Source organism: Muscardinus avellanarius, assembly GCF_963383645.1.
Source record: "Muscardinus avellanarius genome assembly, chromosome: X".
In the NCBI taxonomy this organism is placed as follows: Eukaryota; Metazoa; Chordata; class Mammalia; order Rodentia; family Gliridae; genus Muscardinus; species Muscardinus avellanarius.
In genome coordinates this window covers 99,919,193-99,937,591 of record NC_137792.1, presented here as the reverse complement: position 1 = coordinate 99,937,591, position 18,399 = coordinate 99,919,193, and the positions used below count along the sequence as shown (strand labels likewise).

Genomic DNA, 18,399 nt, shown 5'->3' with positions numbered 1-18,399 from the left:
CAGTACCTGTTAAAGGGTGCAATGAACATTTAAATTCACATAAGAGGTAAATATGGCTGAGGTGTTACTTTTGTAAATATTGCAATTTGAGCCTGAAAGAAATTGGATTGTGTGTACTTATAAAGTTGTGGCAGAGAAAAAAATAAGTTATCTGTCTTTGCCACCTTTCTTTGCAGGCCTCTAACTGTAGATTTTCTATATCTGCTGAGGATTTTGGAAGAAAAGATATTGGTCTTGCATCCCTATGAGCATTACTATGGCAGATAATCTTTTACTCATTTAGATTCTTCCAACAGCCATTCCTTGGTCAATTCAGGGAAAAACCAGTTCAGCCAGTTATTTTGTTTTCAAAGTTTGGTAGAGGGAATACTGCTTAGCCTTAAAAGTGCTGTAGGTGGCATTGCTCTCCAACAATGTAAGCCAGGTGCATTTAACAAAGCAAAAAGTAAACATTTAAATCCACTAGATATTTAATGGTAGGTTTTAATCTTTTATGATGTCTTAAGTAAAATTTCCTTCTTTCAAATTATTTCTATTATCAAATAGATCTTTATTGCATAGATAAAATTAAAATATATTTGCTAACTATTAAATTACTAAAACTTCAGTAAATATGCACTTAAAATACACCCTACAATAAGTAAAGCTACTTGCAAGAATTATAAGGAGATATTGATAGAGTATATCCCAGTCACAGTGGAATATTTTGACATATGTCTCAGAATTGTATAGATCAAGTTGTCAACGAGAAAAATAAGAATACAATGAGAAAACTTAATCTCTTTGAAATATGTAGAATTCTGCAATTAACAATAATAGAATAAACATTCTTTTCCGCACATAAGGGACATTTAAAAAATCTGATTATATGCTTGTATGTAAAAATAATCTTAAGTACCAAAGAATACATATTCTACAGAACATACTTTCTGACCAACATTCAATACAATTGAGAAAGTGACAACTAAATGCAACAGAAATCCTTATGTATTCAGAAGTTGAGCATGTACATATCTAAATAATTTACAGGCAAATTAATATTTTAATGTAACATCAAAAGTATTTATTCTGTCAGATAATTATATAAATCAATACTACCTTCAATTAAAGAGAAAAGGGTAGTTTGGAACTTCCATGCAAACCAAATAATAGAAAACTCATAGCATAATTTAGAATTATTTGTTGATTGCTTGAGAAAAAGTACTATTGGCAATTTAATAAAAATTGTGAGAAGTCTATTAAAGAAAGCAATTTTTCAAGTTATTTGGCTACATTATGTTTCCTGCCACACAGACTTTCTAGCCGAATGCTTAGCAAAGAGGCATTCAGTTAATTTTTGTTCAGTTGATTACAGTGAGGGAAAAACTGCATATAGGTATCTAGATGTAGTTTAATAACATACTTTTTCCCTAAGCCAGGTGGGGTTTCATGGTTTTTGAAAGACTGCTGATTAGCCAGGGTGAATTTACTAAGATCTTAGAAGGCTACCTATATTTATGCCTAATTTCAAATCATGAATTAGCCCTTAATCGCTGATTTATGCAAGCCCAACCTGAAAATAAATCCCTTCAAGTATATTTCTATCATTCAAAATATCCCAGAATTGCTAGAAACACTTAAATTGCTAATATTTAGGCAGCATATTTGTTCCTGTTTTTGTATTTATAGATACCTTTATAGATAAAACACTTTTTTCATTATGTATGGAAATTAAAACATAAAAAGTTCAGTCATCTCATTCCAGCCATTTTCATTAGATCCTCCAATTATTTGGAGATTGCTCCATGGAATTTAATCATGGATTCATTCTGAAGCATTTAATTGTAGTAGTAATACATGATATTGGAATAAATATACCATACAGCCACCCTGACCTAATAAAATGTTACTGTTATATATGAATTAAAAATATACTAAGGACTAAATGATGTTCAAATGTAAAAGAATTTCACTATTTTGGAGAGTGCTGGCCTGGGTTTGTGAAATGTTTTCCATAAAAAAATCCTAATATAATTCTAATACTTTCAAGGACCTTATAACTTTTAATTTATATCCTTATTATGAAAACTGCCATGTTGTATCTTATATATGGTGGTTTTATATCCTTATTACTATGTTAAACATTTCTTAAAATAGAATATAATTAATTTGTATAATGTCTTGCTGTCTAGCCTACAGGTGATAACTACTTCTTAAGTAAGGAAGTGGTGTGTGAATGAGTGAAAAGACCAACAAAATAGGAAGTAAGTCTTGGGCTTAGTGTTGGCTTTGCTACAACATGCTGTGAAGATCAATAAATTTAGAGGATTACTATTGGAGAATACTACAGAAAGAACAGCAAAATTATTTGAAGGAGAAAAAAAAGTTAAAACTGTGAGCAAGACAAAGTTGATCTTTAGATCTCTTTCCTTCCTTTCCTCCAAATGTGGGAATATTTACCTCTCTCTCTTTCTCTCTCCTCCTCCTCCTCCTCCTTCTTTTTCTTTTCTCTCTCTCTCCCTCCTCCTCTCTCGTTCTCTCTCCCCTCCTCTCCCCACATACTCCTTCTGCATGCATTAATTCACACAATACTTTATTGAAATCACCAGATATTTTATAAAAATGTGTGTTTTAATCTAGATTATTGCTTTAGTCTCACATACTGCCTTGCTACATTTGAACAGCCTACCTCAGTGACTTTTCTTTTGTTGGTAGCCATAGCTAAGATCTTCCTGTACTTGGATTCTATTTTTCTATGTTCCAGACCATTCTTCTTTTATCATGTGACAGTTTTCATCTTAGCTTTCTCTGTGTGAATATATCCCACCATCCCTTCCCCCACCAACCTCTGTCTGCCCACACAACTGTGAGGAATAAATTGAGGGGTTTAACTTGGAGCCTTTCAGTTGATTTCACTCTTCAGATTTCATTTCTGTAGGCTCAAGGTAAACAGCCTGTCATGGGCAAATCCAGCATTATAGTAACCAAAACTTGCTGAAATTCCCAGTGCATTGGTAATTCCTTAAAAATACTCTTGAAGGAAAACAGAGGACTCCAGTTAAAACGCACATTTAGTACCTTGGTGAAGAAACAGGCTACTAGTTAATACCTCTGCAATTCACCAATAAGGGTAATTAGTGCTTTGATTTGCAAAATCCAGAGCAGGATGCTGAAGGAATTCAGCAGCAAGGTAGAATGTTAAGAGAGAGGACATGTGGAACATGGAGCAGTATCCACTGAAGGTCAATTCAAAGCAGCAGACTACATAGAAAAGTATCTTTCAGTCAATTGAGAGGTTAATGATGACTCAAGATTTTGAGGCTGACAGGGCTTGGATGTTAAGTGGAAAATTACTGTTGTTGATGGATGTTGCCACTTTCTATTGACCTATGCTTAAGAGCATTAAGTAGACCTTGAAGACTGTCGTTGGCATTTCTTAGCCTATCTTTAATGAACACCATCATTTTCATCCTCCTCATCTACTTTCTCAAGCATTTTATGCTCCCTGCTTCTTTTCTCACTTTCCCTACCAATTCCATTTTTCCCTCTTTGGCATTACCTTTAGTCTTAGCATCTATCCCAGTCAAGCTTAGGTGACTTAAAATGCCTTTTAGAACTGCTAATCACTTCTGTGAACTGTGGAGACAATTCTGTTCATAAAGATTTTTCTTTCAGGCATACATACCCTCTCCACCTTAACATCACACTAATGGCTATTGTGTTTGTACCTCTATAAGCAGACCTATGAGAGTTAAGAATCTTGTATTGATTGGTTTTGAGACAAAACTGCTTCTTTTGGTTGAACCTCTCTCCTCACCCATCACCCAGCTGTATCAGTGCTTTTCTTTCCAGTTTTTTAGAACTGGAAACACTGCAGCTTACATCTGTCTGAGCAGATGGAATGCATTTTGCATGAGTGTTAACTGATTCATGCATTGCATAAAGAAAGCAATCTATGTTAAAACATTGTGACACTGGAATGAAGTATTATCCATTCTGTGCTAAAACCTGTTTGCTTATGGAGGATTTGTTTCTTTGCCCTTGCCCATGCCTTCACACACTGTCCCATGGTGAAGCCCAAATAAATCTTAAAGAAAAAAGTCTAAAATCTGTGACAGTGGGAAAAAATTAGTGACTGAGCGGGAAAAATTTATGGACACCAAAGTGGCTTCTGGTGGCTGAGTTCCCGTTTAGTTTTGTATTGTATGATCAGTCTGAGAAAAAATTAAATAAATAATGTTATTGTTGAAAAAGGTCACATATGGAGAACTACATAGGCATCTCTCACTTGATCATGATTTTCCTATACTCTGATAAATAAAGCTGCTTTGAAGTGTTTTCAGAGGGTTCGAGATAGAATGTGCCCTAGTCACATGGATATCCTATGTAGTTTCCTCAGCATGTGCAGTCACAGGCTGTGACTTTAAATTTGAATTAATGATCAATATTGAAGGTTTTACGATGTCACCCATTATAATAATGAACCTCAATGGCTTTGTATTTTTGTCCCCTGTAGACCTTGCTTATTACATAACAGTATATTGAGGTCTTACCGTAGTTGCCTACTAGCAGCTATTCATTCATTTATAGTAAATGCTGTATGTATCCTGCAGCCAAAAACATTGAACTTTATTGTCCATTTTGTGCAATTTGCCATTTGAGTGTTGCAGTGCAAAAGAGAGTAGCTCCATTTGCAAATGATGTGACTCCATATTTTGACCTATTTTTCCCTGCAGGAGTAATAACAAGGGTAATAAAAATCAGTTGAAGCTGCTGTATAAGCACACGTAACTGCCTCAAATTACAGGGCAGTTTCTAAGCTACAAAGCCACTGAAACCACGAAGGCCCTCTTCTGACTCTTTTCACAGTTCTAATAAGCATGACTATGACTGTCCCAGATTTCAGGAAGAGGAAAACCATTATTCTGTTGTATTATTCTGGTGGTTCTATAGTGTTCTGGCTACAAAATTTGGCTCTGTAGGAATTCTTTGACTACAATCAGACAAGATTTGGGTAATTTGGGGAGTTGCTAAGCAACAACAACAAAAAGGTGAAGAGTTTTCACCATGTATGCCCCTGTCTTTGATATAATCATGAGGTTATATGGGATATTATGTAAAGAAGTTTCAAAGTAATAGTTGGAGGAAGCATAGATGAGAATTAGGTAATGTCACCTGACAACCCCAATCTGTTCTGATTTTGCAAGAGTCTCGGTACTTCTCTTACATATATGGTTCATGCCTTCTGGCCTTGACTAGCCTCACATTTTCCCTCTTGAGGATTTCAGACTGAACATAGCTGTGGGGAAATTTGTGTGGCCTCATAGTGCAAAGATGATTGCATGGTTGAATAAAAATGGGAATGCACCTATGGATAAATAAGGGTCTTTAAGTTCCTGGAGTACTTTGCTGTTTTACAGCCTTTGTCTGAAAACTCTAGTGAATCACGGGACACAGTAAGCTTTGAGTTCCCTCTTCTCCCATTGTTTGGCATACAAGTTATCTTTGTGTCTCCCATCACTCCATGTATCTCTTCCACTTTTAGATCTCCACATTGAGATTCACCTGATTTAGTTCAATACATACCTGCTGAGTGCCTTATGATGTGCCAGGTGCTGTGCTGGACCAAAGAGTTATACAAAGAAGAAATTTGCACTTAGAGAGCTTCTAATATAATAGCAGATATGAATAGGTAAATAAATTAATTAGGCAGAAATAACTGTAAGTGCTTAGAAATATAAAGTATTGCCGGGTCATATAAGTTTCATTTATACTGCTTAAAAGTCTTAAGTGCAAAATTAACCTAATTATATAAACATATATTTCTAGTAGCCTATAAGTGACAATTGTGTCACAAGTGATATTTATAAAGTGTAGTAACATCTCAAATTTTAATATTAGTGAAAGATGAGGAACTCCTTTTCTTCCTCACCCCTTAACTTTCCATGCTTCCTCTGAAAGTTTTGGCAGCTTGGTTAGAGAAGCTTTTAATTCTAAAGTGTAAAGGTCAAAGTAGTGTTTATTTGACTCCAGTCTCTATCTTCTCAAAGCCAAAATTGTGTGCTTCTGCCAGTTTTGAATGTTCTCTTAAAGGAGAAGATCACACCCAAGGGGAATCTTTTAATTTTAATATACTTGGATGTATCAAAACATTTGTGGTGATGGGATGCTCATGAAATACTGAATCAGACTTTCTTTTGTGACCTTCAGCAGCCAAATTATTGCCATTCAATCTAATGTAATGATGAGTCGGTGCCCTAGCAGTATACTAAGCTTTGTAGGAGTTAAAGAGCATTAATCTTAACACTTGTCAATTATCAAATAACACCTATTAAATATCTGCACACCTATGCATCCCTTAAAGCTTCTTAAAACTAATGTAAAGTTGAAGCCTTTAAAATTCCTTTGAGTTTCTACACAAACAGGGTAAATCTCTTCTTTTGACAATTGTTAGACATAAATCTTCCTGATGGATAGGTATGAGGTGGAGGGTGATTGGTGCGTTCATTTATATTTCCCCAGCTCTCCTCCCACCTATGCTACTTCTCCAGTCTCAGTCACATCTCCAATCCCTGTTCATGCAGAACACATCTGTCCCTTTGGACTTTTGAGCTTGTTAATGATGTGACTTGCGAACATTTGAAAGTCCTCCCCAGCTCTATGTCTTTGTCTGTATAGACACAATGCTGACAGAAGCTATCCTGCTAACAATATTGTCTCATCCCACTGCAGCACTGCATCAAGTACTCCAAGATGCTGTTCATGGCTGCACTCTTGGTGGCCTTAAAGGATCACTTGGTTTGCTTGCTAGGCACCCAAACAAATGACTAGAAGGAAAACACTGTATGAATGAAAAACAAGGTTACAGAATAGACATGAATGTAGTAAGTGGCCTGATGGCCTTTTGCCACAACAAAACCAATTGAAAATAGAGAATGCCCTGGGGGTTGTGTGATTTAGATTTGCCAACAGAAGACAAAAGAAATAACTGGAGGGACTGTGTAGGAACTGCTGAAGATTCGGCAGTCATTCCACAACAATTTCTTTAATGGCATGATATAAAAAATAGCCTAATCAAAATTACAAGGCCATCAAGGACTGTCCTGTATTCTTTCCAGGGGGAAAATGTGGTAATTAACTGCTGCAGAATGATGGATTTTCCCAACACAGCTGTCACAACTGCTATTTTAAATCATTTGTTATGGTTTAAAATGCGTAATCCCCAAGAAATTGATCATTACTGCAATTCAGTGCTGGTTTTTAGTGCCTTAACAATCATGGGCTTTGCATCAGACTATTAACTAACACAAACCAGTCATACAGTGCTAAACTACTAATAGCTAATAATTTATTTTTAAAATGATTAATTCTATCTTCTTTAAACAAAATTTTACTTAAAACAGTTTTACACTGAATTTGTTGGCAGGACAAAACATGTGTGCCCTTGTATTCTCTTTTTTTAATTTCAACCACCTATATCACCACGTCTCCTTTCCCCTGATCTTTCTGTTTTTAATGGATTGGCCTTTCCACTCAGTTTATAATGTTCTACCCACTGAGCCCACTGATTATTTCCAAATTCTATGCCATATTCAGCCATCTTCATGGTTCAGTTGACATTCTACCACTCTGTGAAGCCTTCCCAGTTATTTTTCTCATTAGTCATTCTACTAGTATTATTAAGAGGGTCTTATGTACTGGTCACTGTGCTGGACATTAGAGATACCAAAATGAAAGAAATATATTCTCAGAATTCAAGAACTTTGATGTATTATCTGATTTTTTTTGATGGAGTGACTACATTTTTGATATAGTAATGTGTTTGATATCTAGGCTTTTTTGCCTCAATATGTTTTACTATTGTAATATATTTACTTCAAAAGTTTGCTCACATACCTTCCTCCACATTGTCAATGTGCTTAAGATTTGAGAGGCCTGGGTATTAGCATCAGTCGCTTCCTGTTCTACCACTATTCTTCTTCCTCATACCACCCCTCCATCTATGTCTATGTCTTAGATTTGCTAAAGAAATCATGGTGAATACCTGAAAGAAATATTTATCTCCATCTTAACAAGCCCAATGGAAAAGGGAAGACCCATAAAACAAAAGTGGAAATCTTAAGATTCTGAATGCCAAAGGAACTATGGGCTTAGGAAGATGGTGGACTGGTTGGTCAGTTAGAAGTCAGAAAGTAAACTGGGCATGGTTTGTAATCCATTATAAGCATAGGCACATGTTTGTAATCCCAGTATTTGGAAGGTCGAGGCATGAGGATTGTAGGTTTGAGGCCAGCCTCAGCAATTTAGTGAGGCCCTTTGCAACCTAGTGAGACTGTTTCAAAATAAAAAATAAATAAGGCTGGGGGTGTAGTTCAGAGATAGAACATGATAAATGTTTAATCATTCAATCTTCAGCACCACCCCCTCCAAAAAAGAGTCAGCAAGTCTAAGGCTCAAATGACCAGGATACTGACAATTCATAACTTAACTTTGCAACTATTGGATAACTAACTTATTTTTAATTCTGGATTTCCATTTTATAAGTTGACTTGCTTTTTTTGCTTTTGAGATATTCTCCTAAATTGGAAATAATTCAAACTGTGGAAATGTGACTTTCCAAAAGTAACTTTGAGAAATTTGTTATTGATAGGATACTAGTGCAAGTCTTTTTGAAAGCTAGAAATTTTTATGAGCATCTTATCATTTTTTGTTACATGAATTATGATTTTATTGCATTGTATTTTGGTTTAAAGTGTGTGTGTGTGTGTGTGTGTGTGTGTGTGTAACTTAAGATACTGGTAACAAATTAGAAGTACAATATAAATGTACACCACTCTCAATATGTTCCACTTATAAAAAATAAAAATTAAAAAAAAGACATTTCAAATTTTATAACAATGTTTTATATATCACTAGCTTCTTGAATTCTGGGATAGGTAATATTTTCTGTTAGTAGAATATACTCAAAATGTTAATATTTATCTTTGAGCTATTGAAGAACAATAATATAGTCATAAACTATTTTTCCTGGGGGAAGTAACTAAATAATGCTGCTTATTTGATTATCTAAGTTAATTAAGAACACAAATTCTTGACAAATTGAAATCAACACATTGAGGGATTTATGCTCTCTCCTGGGTAATTTTAAATAGTACTATGAAAAGAATGCATGTTCATTCTGATCACTCTATTTTAGAGTACAAGCCCAGAAAATAGACTAAGTCGTGACAACATAAATTTGTCAGGAGAGATTTTTAGGCCCTTTTTATGTCCTACTCAGGTTATCATATATTCATTTTTTAAACCCTTTAAACAGACTGTATATAGGACTTAATTTTTTTGCGGGTCTGGGGATGGAACCCAGGGGCTTTTGACCTCCGAGCTGCACCCCGTGCCTTGTTTTATTTTGGAATAGGGTCTCACTAAGTTGCGGAGAGCCTAAGTAGCTGAGGCAGTCTGCAAACCACGATCCTCTGGTCTCAGCCTCCCAAATGTTGGGATTACAAGCGTGCACCACCACGCCCAGCTAGTACTTAAAAATTAATGTTAAAAACATAACATAGTCTTTGAATTTCCTTCTGTTCTCTAATTGTGTGAGATGTACACATCTTAAAACCTGTAAGTTTCTTAAAGTTGATCAAAGTAATATTTAAATTTTCATATTGATATACAATAACTATGTACATATACAGTGTGATTAAGTCTATACAATGTGTGATGATCAAATAAGTCTAAGTAGTGTTTCCATCTCCTTAAACATTTATCGTTTAATTGTGCTGGGAACCTTCAAACTCAAGAGAGTAGATTTTAAGAGTTCTGGTACCCTGCCACTACCAATGATAAATATGTGAGGTAATGAATATGTTAAGTAGCTTGATTTAGCTGTGCCACAGTCTGTTCACATATTAAATCATCTTGTTAATATACATGACAAATATATACACATTTTTGCAAATTAAAAATTTATTTAAGGTTATTCTTTTTACCCAATCTCATTTGAATGGAGCTTTATTAATCCAGTGGAGCTAGAAGCTCCTTTATATTACTGATATTTTTGGTAGAAGAAAACAGACAATAAAAATTCATATTATAACTTAAAGCTTTTCCTGCTATTTTTCTGTATAATATTCACTAGGGCCAATGGGAATTGTGATTATTTAACACTCAATCTAGATTCCAAAACCAAACTTCTTAATATTCGGTTTGTTTACAACAAATAGTGTTTTAACTTAAATTGTAATGAACCATACATTGTAACTAAAAAAGTGCAAATACTATAAACCAGATTTATAAGACCTAGTTCAACATGTCATTTAGAGAGACAATCTCTTTAGGACAGTTTTCAGTTAAGGTCTCCAAACAGCTTCCATATAATCAGCAAACCACAAGATGGCACCAGTGAACAATTAGTTTATCTCAAGATGATTTCTAGGTTTTGTATGTCTGTTCAAGAATACTGATATCCCTCTTCAAAACCAATGTAAACCACTTCCAATGAATAGAGTGTAAAATGGAAAATAGAAAGTACATACATTTATATAACTTTATATACTTTTATTGGTGCACTGTGGTGTCACATTATTATCTATATATGCTTGACTTTTGTGGAAACCTGTATAAAGGCTCAATCTTTACCCACTACATGGTTCCAAGATTTATGGCTTTCTTTGTAGCCACAGTGAGCATATCTCTGAAACCCCATTTTAGGATACATTATTTGACAAAATAATTTTGCATAATTTTCAAATGAGAATTGATCACAACTAGGGTAAAACCAAGCTGAATGTTTTCTCTTCTATGGACATGACTTACACCTTTAATAATACCTAATTATCCCACTAATGTGTGTCACAAGCTATAGATATCTGACATTAGAATTTTTATTTTACTATTAGTCAAATAAGATAACATACAGCTAATATCTTTCTTAATATGCCCAATAATTTGTATTGCAGAGAATACTTGTTTTCCTCATAAATAACATATTAGAATCAAGGAGAAGAACATTGTAATTCCATTGGGGAGTCTGTGAGATCCAGTGTTCAGCATGTTGGATTTGTGCACACAAATATATGGAAGTTTTCACTATAAAATATTTGTATTAATAATTAGAAAAATGATACTTTCTATATCATAGTAAAATGTAAGTGAAAATAATATTTCTCCCAGAGATATAACTAAACTTCAAGAGTATCCAAAATATTCAGTAATTTTTATAAACTCAGCTAAAGTTCAAGTATTGTCATAACCCTACAAAATAATCCCACTCTAGACAAACAAGTTTCCCAAATTAGGACAAGCAGTAGCAGTCATCCATTGCCTTAATCCAGTATGACCTCACTTTAATTTGATAACATTTTGCAAAGAAATTATTCCCCAAAATGGTCAAAATATGGGATTTGGAGTGAACCTGAAGTTTAGGAGGGCACTGTTCAACCCAGTACAGCCCAAAACCAAATCTTCTGCTAGAGAAATAACACATAAGACATTCTGTTTAAGTTACTCCTAGTGATGCAGAACTGAAATGTTTCCTATTAGTACAAATTGAAATGTGTTTCAAAGTTAGAAGTGTCAAGATAAGAGTTCTAATTTCAAACCTATATATTCATTTTTAAAAGTATAGATTTGTAACTTGAACTTCCATTTAGGATGAGACTAAATTCTTAAAACTTTTCATGTTTATAATAAGAAAAATTTCTCCGGAATTATTTCTTTCATAAACCTTTTTGCTCATATGATTCAGGACCTATTAAACAGTTAAGAAGCTCTTAAATTAACTATGAATCACTCATACCAGTGATCATTGTGGAGAAATTTATATGTGAAGAAATGTCCAGTAGAAATATATGTTTGTATAGTGCTACATAATAAGTTGGTAATGTTAAGTAGAGAATCTTCTCTTTTGCCATTTCCACTTTTCATCTAGATATTTTGGTGCCATACAAACCTAAACTAAAGATACTAAGCAAACAGTATATTTATTTATTATTTTCTTTGTTTATTTATTTGTTTATTTATGTATTTATGTATTTATTTATTTAATTTTTTGGTGGTACTAGGGTTCCTGGAAGCCCTTCTACCTCCGGGCTACACTTCCAGACCTATTTTTTTTTTTTTTGAAACAGGGTCTCTTACGCCAGCATGGCTGGCTTCGAACCTGCGTGATCCTCCTGTCTCCGCCTCCCAAGCACAGGGATTACAAGTGTGCACCACCACGCCCGGCTGCAAACAGTATATTTAAATGGTTATGTCCACTACTTAACACAAACATAAAAAGCAAACCTTCTCCATGAACTTGCTTGGTGTCTTTTCATTTAAAGGTTGGGATTGCTTTAAAAAGTTAATAATTTAATGCGTCTCTTTTCTATACACCTTATATTTTACCTGTATATAATACTTCATATTTCATAATATGATTTGTACTTGACTTCACTTAGTTTTATCTTTTCACCTTGTTTGCTTCTTGATAGCTAGATTCAACGCTTAGCATTTGATATTTATCAATATCCTGTGTTTCAGGGACTCCATGAAAAGACTGGTGCATTTACAGCTGTTAAAGTGATGAATGCTCGTAAGGTAATACTATACCCTGTATGTGTTCTATTCCTTTAATGGAGAATGTTCTCTGGATAAACATCTAAGAAAACATTGTATTTGTTTGAAAATCATTATTTATGTAAGTTTTAATAGGATCTATTATACTTACCATCTAATATCATATATACCTATTAGTATGTTATATTATTGGTCTATTAAAGTTCCACATCTAAAATATTTCACCTAAAAGTGTCACATATTTTGGTATTCTATAACTGTGGGATAAAATGCCTATATTCCTCTCTATTTCTATTTGATTATCTGTTGCCATCAATACCAAAGAATATATTTGCTCCACTATTGTGTTAATCCTGCTGCGTTCTAGCATGTCGATACTTTTCCCTCTCCAATGAGTCCTTCTGCTTATTGAGGCCATTAGATTCTCAATGACAGGAAGAAAGAATTGGTCAGAGATGCACAATTTTTATGTATTTTCTGACAGCTGATCAAGAGAGATAGTTTACTTGGCACTGTTCCTAAAAATATTTATAAAATTGTGTCATGGTAAGTACTAATTTCTTTCCTTTCTTTAGCATGTGTACCTCACTTTCTCAAGATAATATTAAAATAAACATAGCAAAGGTCAAAAAAGTTCCACTTCATTTTATCCCAAAGCACATTTTACATCTGAAAATCTATATTCACAGAATTATTGTCAATACCATAAATGTTAATTTTCCTATTTGTGTAGGAAGCAAATTGCTGATACTAAAGACTTACGCACTTTTTGTTTTCTAGTAAATGTCAAATGTTGTAAACCAATGTTAGTTTCCAGGGGTTTATTTGGCTTTGTGGATTTATTTTGCTCTATTTATCATGGCCTTCAAGTAATCAACCTTGTAATGTTTTGAGTGAAACTCTAGAAAGTATTTATTTACTTTTTTAGCTTGAGAGACCTAGACCCACTTTTAATTCACATTTCAGATACTATGATTTTTGTAATATTTAAAAATCATGTTCAGCCTGTAGATGGTTAATGTCAATTACCTACTTTTGTAAGAGGAAAAATAGCACTTTACTATCATCACATTGTAATTTTCCCATCAATATGGTCATTTTATTCACAGGAATTTTGTGTCAGGTTTCTATATATAATGAAAATCTAACTTTTTAGATGTAAGGCATTTAGTGTGAAAGGAGCACAAAATACCCAAACATAAATCATTCTCAGAGAGTAATTGTGGGTCTCATAACATTTTCTTCTTGATTTTCCAGACTCCTTTACCTGAAATAGGAAGGCGAGTGAGAGTGAATAAATATCAAAAGTCTGTTGGATGGAGATACAGCGTGAGTACTGAAAATCCTTAAGATTCAGCTTTAAACTCATCCCTTTTCGTTGCATCATTATCTCTATAAGGCTGCCCTTTAAAATAACATATTTTATCTTCTAACACATTCACATAGACTCAGTCATCATATTTAAACACTGACATCCATTAAAGAGCAAGGCCTGGAGGAAATGGTCATTTGAACACCAAATGAACTACCCATATTCAGTAGTTTTCCCCAGTCCTTTCCCTTACGTCCTGTATGTTCTGCACGTGTACTCAATTCTTTTCCTTGCAGTAAAAGAAGAATTATGTACATCTACAGAACATAGAGGCCTCTCAGGGAGTGGCAACAAAAGAGGAATTGGTGGGACCAAGAGCAAATTTTGCCTAAAATTGGCCTTCTCAGTGTTTACACAGATTGTGTGTTGAACTCAAATGGCTTTTCTCTCATTAGCATTGTAACACATATTGGCATTATATATGAGCCAAATGATGACTGTTCTTTTTTATTACAAAGCCAATCACAGACAGAAAATCAACAAGCTATCCATCCTGAAAGTCTTCAGACATCTGGAAACTGTACATAAAGGATGTGAAATTGCCTTTTACTTGCAATTTTTAAAACTATCTCTGATCACAGTACTTCAGTGGCTCTAGAATAAGATTAAGCAAAGAGAATTCTCCATTTTTAACAGATGCTGATAATCTATCAGTGTATTATGTAGGCCTCAAAGCAGAACTCCTGCTGTTAACAGTATAATTCACTGATACATTTGCATACTTTATTCCCCTGCAGTCAACTGTATGGGATTCAGATATTTCCGACTATGTGAGACACATTAAAATAAACCTTTTCAAGAATTTTATTGGTACAATATAATTATACTTCATGGTGAGATTCCAAGTGATACATTCATATAGATACACAACATCTCTTAGTGTGGTTCCCTCCTAATCCTATCTCCCACATCCTCACTCCCATACATACAAGTAAGGATGTTAGTGATACTTTTATATACGGACACAATATTGTTTAGTCTGTTTCCTTCCCAGAATCTCCTCTCTCTCCTCCTTTCCTCTCTCCCCCAATCCTCTTCCACGATTCTACTGGTCTCCTTATTATCAGAAAGTCCCTTTTCTTTCCTATTTTCTCTCTAGCTTCCACATATAAGAGCAAAAACAGAACCCTTGACTTTCTGAAAATGGTTACTCTCACTTAGCATAACATTCTCTAGTTTTACCCATTTTCCTGCAAATGACATTTGGTTTGTCTATATGGCTAAGTAAAACTCCATTGTGTATATATGCCACATTTTCTTTATCCATTTGTCTGTTGACGGACACCTAGCTTGGTTTCATAATTTGTCTATTGTGAACTTAGAGTACTATAGCGATACACGTATACTCATGTTCATAGCATCACAATTCACAAAAATTACCCTTTCTATTAGCACAATCCTATTCAGAACTTCCTAGATATATTTTAAATGTACTGCAAAACAGTTCCTTGATTTATCTATTAAGTTCTAGTCCCCTTCTTTGTTTATAATATAGCAAGTGACAAAGCATATTCAAAGAAAGCAGTTATTACAGGCTTTGGTAGATTATGAAGCCACAAAGTATAAGATATGAAAAAATAATTATTTGAATTTAGTCAATCCCTTATGTTACTAAAACATTTATTTATTTATTTATTTTTTTTTATTTTTTATTTTTTGGTGGTTCAGTGGGTGGAACCCAGGGGCTTTCTACCTCCGGACTATACTCCCAGACCTATTATATTTTATTTTTTCCTGTCTTTTACTTTTTATTTAAAACAGATTGGAGAAACAGTTTAGGAGACAGTATATATTTCTTATAGCCAGCAATTGGGAAATTAAAACCCTAAATGCTTAATGGGGTTGACAGTGTCAAACTGTTCCCCACAAAATTAGCCATTTGTCAACTTTATGATAATTCTTTTTCTTTATTTTTTATTCTTTATTTTTTATTGAAAATAAATGGTATACATTTAAACTGTGTTTGGTGCCCTCTATCTCCCATCCCCATTTTCCCTTCCTCCCTCCCAACAGTTAGTGTCCAAGGTAACCATGCTGTATTCATATTTTTACACATATTAGCCTTCTATCAGAGTAGAGGCTGGTAAAGATATTCTCCCATTCTGTAGGCTATCTCTCTAGGTTCTTGATGGTTTCGTTTTTTTTTTTTTTTTTTTTTTTTTTGTGGGTCTGGGGATGGAACCCAACCCAGGGGCATTCAACCTCCAGCTACACTCCCTGCCCTATTTTTTTTTATTCCTTATTTTGAAACCAGGTCTCACCGAGTTGCAGAGGGCCTCACTAAGCAGCTGAGGCTGTCCTCAAACCGCGATCCTCCCGTCTCAGCCTCCCAAATGCTGGGATTTACAAGCGTGCACCACCACGCCCAACTTGTTGGTTTCCTTTGATGAGAAGAAACTTTTTAGTTTGATGCCATCCCACTTGTTAATTCTTGCTTTGATTTCCTGAGCTTTGGAGGTCTTGTTGAGAAAGTTACTGCCTGTGCCTATATGTTGGAGTGTTGAGCCTATGCCATCCTCTAATAACTTCACAGTCTCTGGTCTAATTTCTAACTCCCAGACATATTTTCTATTTTATTTGGAAACAGGGTCTCACTAAGTTGCTGAGAGCCTCACTAAGGAGCTGAGGCTGGCTTTGAACCTGTGCGATCCTCCTGTCTCAGCCTCCCAAGCGCGGGGATTACAAGCGTGCACCAACACGCCCGGCTACTAAAACTTTTTAAAGGTCTTTCCCCCAAAATTTCTGGTCTTCTTTCCATATTAAAAAGAATTTTGATTTTTTAGTTGGGTGTCATTAAAAAGGGAGTTCTGGCATCCTTGAGCTGCCTCCTCCTGACGAAAACCAGGGTGGATATTCAGTTCAAGCTGGGATCATCTAGCCTTGTGCCAGTAAATGATGCAGCATCATGTTACTGGGAGATGTTGTGAGAGTTTTAAATTACCCACTTGGCCTGATGGATATAATGTATTTATATGTTTCTCACTGCTTAACTTCCTGTTAATTGAAAGTGGCGAACACACTGTTTTCCAAATATATCTAATCTTCATTTATTTGTTTTGGGGGAGTTTACATTTATATAGAACCCCACTCTTAGGAATTTTTTTTGTTGGGGCTTTGAATTCTCTGATTATATATTTTAATTTAAAAAATCAATGCTAACTAATCAGCCAGTTCACTTTTATAAACTATCTTGGTTCCTTTGGAATTACAAAAAAAAGTATGTGACTTGCTCACACATCTCTTAGATTCCAGGGCTTTACAGACATACAAATAATGTGGAACTTCAGAAACATGAGTTCAAATCTAATAGCCAAAAAGCACTTGAAAAGATGGTCTTCTTACCTTGCTAGACCTCTGGTCTACAAGGCTAAGTTACACCAAAAACGTACTCTTTAGCTGCTTAGAGTCCAGCCAATTCTCTATTCTTGCTTGGCAACATGCATTTTGTAACCCAGGGAAAAAAAAGAATCTCCTTGACATCAAACAACCAAACAGGTTAAAGGACTCAGTCTTACCCCTTGCTTCACTATAACTTGTTTATTGTTTTCTTAGTTTCACACCAATATGTCATTACTATGTATTGCAGTATCAGAGTTCATATACATCTCAGTAGAAACTTGTTATATCAATACAAACTGAGAGTGCATACAGAATTGCCAGCCCTTGTGATTTATTTCTATATGGTACCAAATATTGTTACCATTTCAGAAGAGGGCTGCGTAATAGGGATTGAAGGAAGTGTAAAGGTCTTCTATCACAAGAAATGAAAGCCACAAGATTAACTTTTAAGTTTTACTTTTCTAGAAGACAGAATACATGAAGTTTAAGGGAAATTATTGAGCTTCTTTGAAAGGCTGGGTTGAGTTTGTAACCTAAAATTTCATGCAATTCTTATGCTACAAGTTGATTATTTTATTCAGTTGTACATTTATTGTAAAGTAAATAGAGAGGAAGAAATTTCATTCAGGTTCCCAACTAATCAAATCATGCTCTAGCCTCCTCTACCATAGAAAAATAGGTATTTAGATTTATTTTCTAGTAGTTGAATTTACTTGGGTAAATCCACCAGAAAATCCTAGGAAAGTTCCAAAGAGCATTCTGCAGCTATCAGTTATTTCTTACAGATTTTAAACAAGATATGGTATATATATATATATATATATATATATATATATATATATATATGGCATTTGAGGGGAGAAAAGGCAACTTACAGGCAAAAATCAAACCAACTTGTAGACACTACAGAGTATAGGGCTTTGCCTTATATTTACATTATGACTATTTTTAAATCTAGCCACAATATAGTTAAATATAAAAAGTAATTGCCCATTTTTTCCTGCAAGGTTTTAGAGACCATGCTAAATAGGCAGGTAATAACTGAGTGTATATACTTAGTTACCTATTCATTTCAGCCAAGAGACTTACTTCCACACACCATTAAGTCAGGTGGCTGATGAAAATGCAGGGGAGAAATAAAGACAATTGGAAGT

General features: G+C 34.5%; 1 protein-coding gene across 1 annotated transcript in view; it reads left to right on the top strand.

Moving 5' to 3' along the window:
- The window catches only part of NRK (Nik related kinase), a gene marked incomplete at both ends in the record, with an annotated part of 129,778 nt that overhangs the window by 41,881 nt on the left and 69,498 nt on the right, over positions 1-18,399 (top strand). Inside the window, 2 exons of the mRNA XM_080718970.1 lie at positions 12,499-12,555; positions 13,792-13,863. Coding sequence (XP_080575096.1) covers positions 12,499-12,555; positions 13,792-13,863 — 129 coding nt within the window. The remainder of the gene's footprint in view (positions 1-12,498; positions 12,556-13,791; positions 13,864-18,399) is intronic.